Here is an 8,265-nt window from a genome sequence, read left to right as displayed (position 1 = left end):
GGTGAAGGTGGGCGTGTTGTCGGTGTTCACGATGGGACACACCAGCCTGGAGAAGATCATCTCCCTGCAGAGAAACCCAGCCAACATCAGGAACCTGTGCATCCTGGCTCACGTTGATCACGGTGGGTCAAAGTTATTTATCATTTATCTCAGTTCTCACGTGAGTCACTCTGGGAGGATAAACAAGCACAACGAGCCAAACTCGATCGAAGATTTAACTGAATTACTGTTCGGCGGGACTGCCGAGCAGGTAGAGTGTGAAGAAGGGGAGCTCTTTAATCGTTAGTGCCCAAGTTAATATTCGGCACACTTTATTTACTTACAGCCAGCTGCTGAGTGGCAGCTACACACACACACACACACACACACACACACACACACACACTGTGGGATGCAGGATTTGGCGTGATGTATAAAGTGACTGACATCGGCAGCATCACTGTGTTCTCATATATCTAATTACAGCTATACTACTCAAGACTTTGAAGCTTTATTAACACTCACATTTTACAGATGTTCTGTATTCATTTATTTAAAAGTGTTAAACACTGATTCTGAGGGTTTCTGCCAGGATGTCTTTTTTAAGTTTCTGCCTGTTTTCAGGTAAAACTACTCTGGCGGACTGCTTAGTGGCGAGTAATGGCATCATATCGAGTCGACTGGCGGGGAAGGTTAGTGACTGTTGGCTGCAGAGTTTCTTCGGCAGGTCGGAGCAGGTTTCTCACACTTTCTTCTTTGCTGCATCTTCACAGCTGAGGTATCTGGACAGCCGGGAGGATGAACAGATCCGAGGAATCACCATGAAATCCAGCGCCATCTCCCTGCACTACTCACACGGTAACGCTCCTTTGTTCGGCAGCGTTCACTTCACCTCGGGACTAACCCTGTGCTGCAGAATTTAACTGTAAAAACGCTCCCGCGTGGTCGTCCTTCACCCGCGCTGGACGCTGATGCGTTGTTTGATGCTAACGTTCTGTGTTTGTGTGCCTCGTCTCAGGAGATCAGGAGTACTTGCTGAATCTGATCGACTCTCCGGGTCACGTCGACTTCTCCTCAGAAGTTTCCACCGCTGTCCGGCTGTGCGACGGAGCTGTTGTAGTTGTCGATGCGGTGGAGGGAGTGTGTCCGCAGGTAAATCTGCTACCTTGCTGTTCCAGAAATGCGCTTTAAGGACGAGAAATGTCATTTACTGTGGATTCAGTTTTCGGAAGTTCAAGGAGCTCATAAAGAAAAGCGTCTGGACTTCAAGTTTCTTGAAGATGTTCCACCTCATCTGAGAAGCTTCTTTAAGACGTCCTCTTAGGGATTTCTTATCCGTGACCCTCTTAGGGATCACATTCCCTTTAGGGCTTAAAAGTCGGGACTCGCCGCCACCAGAGCGAGTTTTAGATTCTTGACTGGAGGTTTGTGATTGGCTGAAGCTCTGCCTCCCGAGATACTCACAGAGCCACTCAGGTCATCATCATAATGCAATAGAATAAGTGCCCATAAATACACGTTAGTGTGTAATTACATCTTCCAACAAGTTGATGCATTTTCATCAGAACCGTGATCGCAGCGGGAGCCAGTTTTGGTGAAGCCGCCATGTTGAGTGCAGGGACAGATGGACGTCAACGTTCTGCCCAATCATGTTTTACTCATGTGGCTGGAGACAGTCATCATACGGCTTATAAGTTACTTTAAATTTAAACATCACAGACAGCTTTCAGACTATATCCGACTATTTCTGCACATGTGCATTTCCATTTGGTCCTTCTCCTCAATCATCCCGCCTTCAGACATCACATAAGAGTCCAGCTGTGTTAGGTCCACTTTTCCGCTGGCTGACAGATGCTAACAGAGGCTAACAGCTGCTGACAGAGGCTGACAGCTGCTGACAGAGGCTGACAGCTGCTGACAGCTGCTGACAGCGGCTGACAGCGGCTGACAGCTGCTGACAGAGGCTGACAGCTGCTAACAGCTGCGGACAGAGGCTGACAGACAGAGGCTGACAGAGGCTGACAGCTGCTGACAGCTGCTAACAGCTGCGGACAGCTGCTGACAGACAGCTGCTGACAGAGGCTGACAGACAGCTGCTGACAGACAGCTGCTGACAGCTGCTAACAGCTGCTGACAGCAGCTAACAGAGGCTGACAGCTGCTGACAGCTGCTGACAGAGGCTGACAGCTGCTAACAGATGCTAACAGAGGCTGACAGCTGCTGACAGCTGCTGACAGAGGCTGACAGCTGCTAACAGATGCTAACAGAGGCTGACAGCTGCTGACAGCTGCTGACAGAGGCTGACAGCTGCTAACAGATGCTAACAGAGGCTGACAGCTGCTGACAGCTGCTGACAGCTGCTGACAGAGGCTGACAGCTGCTGACAGCTGCTGACAGCTGCTGACAGAGGCTGACAGCTGCTAACAGAGGCTGACAGCTGCTGACAGCTGCTGACAGCTGCTAACAGAGGCTGACAGCTGCTGACAGCTGCTGACAGCTGCTAACAGAGGCTGACAGCTGCTGACAGCTGCTAACAGAGGCTAACAGCAGCACTTACTGACAGCGACTCCTCAGCAGTCCATCTCAGTATCGCTGTCATCAGAAGTGAGCTTCTCTCAGGAGAAATGTGAATAAAACCAAACCGTCGTTATCGCCCTCTGCTGGTACTTCAATACAGTTTCTGTATCAGGGTCTGTGTTTATGTCGCAGTCTTGATTTCTAACTAAGGTGTTTCACCACGAGCTCTCAAACACGTGTGTGTGTGTGTGTGTGTTAGACCCAGGTTGTGCTGCGTCAGGCGTGGCTGGAGAACATCCGGCCGGTTCTGGTCATTAATAAGATCGATCGGCTCGTGGTGGAGCTGAAGCTGACGTCTCAGGAAGCTTACACTCACCTGAAGAAGATCCTGGAACAGGTGAGGACCCGGCTCTGTCTCAACCACGTTTTACCGCCTCTAACCAACACCTGCTGAATCGTACGCTTCGTGCACCGCCGTGATTTGTCCTTGCAGGTGAACGCCGTGACGGGAACTTTGTTCACATCTAAAGTTCTGGAGGAGCGAGCGGGGAAGGAGGAGGAGAAGGAGGGCGAGAAGTCGAGCGGAGACCAGGTTTACGACTGGAGCGCTGGGCTCGAAGAGGTCGACGACTCCCACCTCTACTTTTCTCCCGACCAGGGAAACGTGGTGTTTGCCAGCGCCATCGACGGCTGGGGCTTCAGGTGAGGCGGCGTCTATTCACGGAGGGAGCAAAGCTTAGTTTGCAGGCTGCAGGACTCAGAACAGGAACTGAAAGACTCCGGTGCCGCGGCTCAGCCGCTTCGTGAGGCCGTGATATTCATGCTGGTGTAAATTAACTGACCGGAGTCACCTTCAGGCTTCGGTGCTGTTGGAGATACAGATCATTCTGTGCAGAGAGACATGAGCCTTTAATGCAGATGTGCATATATATGCATAATATACAGCAGTGCAGGAAGAGTCTTCATTAAAACTCTCACGCAGAATAAAGGTGCACGCTAACCAGGACAGGTGAGTGCGGTCAGGTTTGTTTCAGTCTAAACAGAAGCACCAGTTTAGTTTAATAAGGTTGTGTGTGCACGTTTGCACCCTGTGGGCTGGGTGCAGTTCAGGAAGATCATCCAGCAGATGGCGCCGTTCTTAAATGTAACATGAACACAGACCCAGCTGAGTGTTTGCCTTTCAAAGTAAAATACCTGACCTCGCATGAATTTCAATATAAAATAATTTTACTTGTTCCTGTAAATGGTCACAAAAGCTCCGCTCAGCTGATCAGCCCGGGGTTAAAGTTCACATCTGTGTCACTGTTAGACTTTAAAAAAAAAAAAAAAACAAGCTTCTGGATGTTCATGGAGGCTGATTCTGTTTTCCAGCATCCGGCAGTTTGCTCAGATCTACAGCGAGAGGATGGGCATCAAGAAGGAAGTGCTGCTGAAAACCCTGTGGGGAGATTTCTACCTCAACATGAAAGCCAAGAGGATCATGAAAGGAGCTCAGGTGACACAGCTGGGAGGTTTGTGGCGTCAGAATCACGTCTGCAGTCAGAGCGTTTCTACAGAGCACCTCGGTGTTTGAGAGCGTGGTGAAGGTGACACGTTTCTGCACATGGACAGAAAAATGTCAGAGACAGGCGAGCACACTGCAGGAGTACAGGCAGCTACGCTTTGCCTCCAACTCAGGAAACGGCGTTCAGGTCATGAAATCATTGGCGAGCCAATAAAAGGCGAGAACAGTCAAAGCTTTCAGGTTTTATTTTAAGACCTTAAAGTCGTTAAGTTGCCAGTATCAGCTGGTCTCTGAGTCACAATTGATGAGACGAGCATAATAAAGCAGTTTAACATCAGCTGATGTTCTCCACATCACTGCACCACGGCTTTAATGCATGTAAAACCTGAAAGTGTTTCTGTGTACCTCCTGCAGCAGGTTCACCTGTCAGACGAGCACCTGAAAGGGAGACAGACAGATGCAGTTAAAAGTTTGTCCTCAGACACAGCAGGATCAGTGTGAATGCTAAACTACATTCATGGCCTTCAAACTTAAAAGCTTCAATGTTTTATTTGGTGCGTCTCACTTTTGAACACGGTGAAGTTCAAACTGCAGCAATTCAGACAAATAATCCGCACTCAGGCCAAGTGGGCACACAGCAGCATTAAAAGGAGTTTAACCCCAACTCCACCTAACCAGAGAACCCTGTGGCTGAGCGACACCCAGCAGCCTTTCTCACAGAGGCGGTCCGAGTACTCACCGAGCCGAGCACGCCGCAGTCGAGACCGACGGTCACGAAGTCGCACTTCAAAAAGATTTGAGTCCAAAATGCAGCAGGATGACGACGGCGGCTCAGCCTGAGGAGGCAGCTTAAATATCCAAGACTCAACCTGCCCAGGTGAACAGCATCAGGGTGATAGGCTCCGCCCACCTCTGCCCACAGCTAGCCTGCAGTGAAAACGACTCACTGATGGTGTAATTAGCTTTGGTGTTTTTATTCTTAGCGCCACCATCAGGTCACATTTCAGTCTCGTGCACATGCAAAGAAATAATCATCAGAGCTGTATTTATATTATTTTATTATCTTATAAACAGTTTACGCAGGAAAATGTTCAGACAAACATGATGATGATGATGCAGCGACGAAGGCAGAAATTTATGAATCGAGTGAAACATGAAAAGATCAGAGCAGCTGGTTTTTGTGCTGTTGGAGCATTTTAATGGCATCATGTGACCAATAATATGGCTGCTGTGAGGTCACTGCACTAACAGGCCGTCCAAGAAGGCGGAGCTTTGAGAGTGAAATTCAAGGATGTTATTTGGATGTCACCGAGCACTGACAGCAGGTCGTCTGCGTCTGAGGTCCTGAACGAGCCATCGGTGGGGAACTTCCTGGTATCTGGCGACCGCCACAGAGGTCCAATCACAAAAGTCGGTGATAGTGTTTTGGATTTGTCCATCTTTTATATACAGTGTGTGTTAATAACCAGCCGTAGCTCTTCTGCTCCTGCACGGCGAGAGGCTGAAGTCCCGACTGAGCCGGCGTGTTTATTGGATTGGACCGGTACCGGCCACGTTTCCCAGCAGACGCTCGGCTGCTGCCCCGCCCCCCTCGGGCCCTGAATGATGAATGTTTTGGTGTTTCTGTCTGGCCAACGCTGCAGCCGTCAGGGGCGAGCGGAGGAGTGTCTGCAAAACAGCAGCGATGGAGGGGCTGACCTCTTATTCATGCTCGCTCATCATTCACAGGCACGCCGGCCGTGAATGACACGGCGAGGCTTTTTAGCAGCACGCTCACAGGATGAGCTGTGTGGGCTGACCTTCTGAAGCGTGGATGCAGTAAAACGTCCTCTGTCCTTCACACTCTCAGCATTTGGTTATTTGTTCTCAGGTGGGCGAACACGCGTCGTCTCCTGGGTGTTTTTCCTCTTTTCATGGATACATCACCTCATGTTTTAGTGTTGTGTGTTTCCAGCTCATACAGGCTTTCGTGTGCTCACCTGTTGATGTTCCTGGTAAAAGCTGGATTTCAGCAGAAGTCGATGAAGTGCTGCATCAGCTTCTCTGATGTTACTTTGTTCATTCGACAATTCTAGACTGAAAACAGCACAAACACGTGACCTGAATAACGACACGAAGTCAGTGAATTTATTTAGTTTAAAGGTGGAGTCGTGCAGCGTTTATGGTGAACGCAGTCAAAGTGGACGTGGGACTGCTCTGCAGGTCCCTGCATTCTTTCTAGTGTCCAGCAGGGGGCGACGTCTCTCTGATTACAGTAAACACTTTTATGGGCTCGTTTGCTAGTTTTAAGTCTTGTTGAATAAAACAAAGATGCTCATTTTTGAAACGATGCTCACAGAGAGTAAACAATAAATCAGGTCGTGGTCCTGAGTCGTTCTCCAGGCTTCAGGGACCCGTTTGCTGATGTGTGCAGCACGCCATGTTGGCCTTTTAGATTCCTGCACCTCAGACGGTCCACACTCAGGGCTGAGGTGCTCCTGTATTAATGATCCAGTTCATAGGGAAGGTTTCAAAGCTGCCCCAGACATCAGTGCAGAAATCACGTAGTGGGTAGGAAGCACGATGGCCAGCAGGAGGGAAGCTGAAACAGGGGGAGGAGCAAACACGAGGAGGTGACGCGATGACCTCACAAACACGTCAGGGAGGTGAACGGCAAAAGCAAAAACAGAAAACCTTCAAAATAAAGCAGGAAGTAAAGACACACAAGAATAAACTCACAATGAAAAAGTCTGATTTGGCAAAAGAGCAAACGTCCTGAATGCTTCTGGTTCCAGGAGGTCTCTGCTCCTCTGGTTTGTTTCTCGTAGGAAAACCGATTCCTTGCATTGATCAGGTTTTCTCCTCCATGTGCGACGTCCTGCAGGCCAAAGGAAAGAAGCCGCTGTTCGTGCAGCTGGTGCTGGACAACATTTGGAGCTTATATGATGCAGTCGTCATCAGGAGGTTGGTTACCTTTTATTATTTCAGTAAAATGAGTTTTCCTAAGAAACATGAGGAGGCAGCGACGTTCCACAGACAGAAGCTGTGATGTTCTCAGGACAGGTGGGAACGCGTTCCTGACGCCGCGGCCGTAACGGACGAACTTTTTCTTTATTTAAATCCTCAGAGACAAGGAGAAGGTGGAGAAGGTGGTGACATCACTCGGGGTGAAGGTGATGGCCAGAGACTCGCGTCACTCCGACCCCAAAGTCCTCCTGTCTGCCATCTGCAGCCAGTGGTTACCCGTTTCCCAGGCCGTCCTTTGTATCCTTTGTCCCGTGAGGTGAGCGCGTCCCTCGGCAGGACGTCAGCACGACATCTTTGTCCCGCCTGTCCTCGGTGATCTTTAACGCACGCCGCAGCCATGGTGTGCGAGAAGCTCCCCAGCCCGTTAGAGATGGCGGCCGAGAGGGTGGAGAAGCTGATGAGCGTGGGAGCACGCCGCTTTGACTCGCTGCCCGAGCAGACGCAACACCTAAAAACAGGTACACACACACACACGCACACACACACACACACACACACAGTATTTGTTTGGGATTTCTAACCAATGACAGGAGCTCTTTGATGAGCATGCTTCTGCACGTCCAATCATCTGTGCAGATTGATGGTGTCTCCTCCTCTGGCTCGTGTAGCTCTGAGCGAATCAGGACTGCTGACACCATATCAGCTGTTTTACTGGCCCCGCCCCGAGGAGTCGCCGTCTTCTTACTAACCTCAAACACATTTTTATAGATTTGTTGTTGTTTTTTTTACTTTCTTTTATGTTTTTGCCTCTTTTTGCTGTCACCGTGTCCTGGTCGTATTCAGCCTCACGTTGGTATCAAACAGGAAGCACGGCCTTCAGACATGCACAGATATGGGAAACAGATCCTGCATCAGCTGATTTAATTTCCCTGACTTTATTTAAGGCTGCGTTATGGTCGGCTTTAGACGCTAATCGGACATTGGGCGGAGCCTCGTCATGCAGTCTGTGATCACAACTCCTTAATAATCACCATTAAATGCTTAAGTGATGATAACGAGTTATTGTTGAACCCACTGATAGCAGCTGTTTGCAGTGACTGTGTGGTGGATCAGTGGCGTTAACGTCTCGCTGTAATCATCAGGGCGACGAAGGCGCCGTAACGTCGGGGGTGTGGCCTGTTTGGATTTCAACGTCGTTTTGTTGTTGAAGCAGCTGTGTGTTTGACTCTTTTCCTTCATTCCTGGTGTTTCCCAGCATTCCTGCAGTGTTCAAGTGAGGAAAACGCTCCCGTCATCGTCTTCGTGTCCAAGATGTTTGC

General features: G+C 49.5%; 1 protein-coding gene and 1 long non-coding RNA gene across 2 annotated transcripts in view; one reads left to right on the top strand and one right to left on the bottom strand.

Moving 5' to 3' along the window:
- The window catches only part of efl1 (elongation factor like GTPase 1), an 80,696-nt gene continuing 72,431 nt past the window's right edge, over positions 1-8,265 (top strand). The window contains exons 1-11 of the mRNA XM_085157249.1: positions 1-122; positions 604-671; positions 753-837; positions 998-1,131; positions 2,756-2,893; positions 2,990-3,198; positions 3,868-3,991; positions 6,864-6,943; positions 7,107-7,243; positions 7,342-7,464; positions 8,202-8,265. The exon at positions 8,202-8,265 is cut by the window's right edge and continues 36 nt beyond it. Of these exons, the coding sequence (XP_085013375.1) occupies positions 32-122; positions 604-671; positions 753-837; positions 998-1,131; positions 2,756-2,893; positions 2,990-3,198; positions 3,868-3,991; positions 6,864-6,943; positions 7,107-7,243; positions 7,342-7,464; positions 8,202-8,265 (1,253 nt within the window). The 5' untranslated portion in view covers positions 1-31. The remainder of the gene's footprint in view (positions 123-603; positions 672-752; positions 838-997; positions 1,132-2,755; positions 2,894-2,989; positions 3,199-3,867; positions 3,992-6,863; positions 6,944-7,106; positions 7,244-7,341; positions 7,465-8,201) is intronic.
- LOC146526282 (uncharacterized) lies at positions 3,814-6,867 on the bottom strand. The gene is made up of 3 exons (XR_014873750.1): positions 4,740-6,867; positions 4,406-4,438; positions 3,814-4,093 (listed from the first exon to the last, which is right to left on the bottom strand). It is a non-coding gene; the product is annotated as an uncharacterized LOC146526282 (long non-coding RNA).

The sequence above is a fragment of the Neolamprologus multifasciatus genome, chromosome 1 (assembly GCF_963576455.1).
Source record: "Neolamprologus multifasciatus chromosome 1, fNeoMul1.2, whole genome shotgun sequence".
Taxonomy (NCBI): domain Eukaryota; kingdom Metazoa; phylum Chordata; class Actinopteri; order Cichliformes; family Cichlidae; genus Neolamprologus; species Neolamprologus multifasciatus.
The sequence above is the reverse complement of the archived record's forward strand: the minus strand, read 5'-3'. Positions and strand labels throughout refer to the sequence as shown.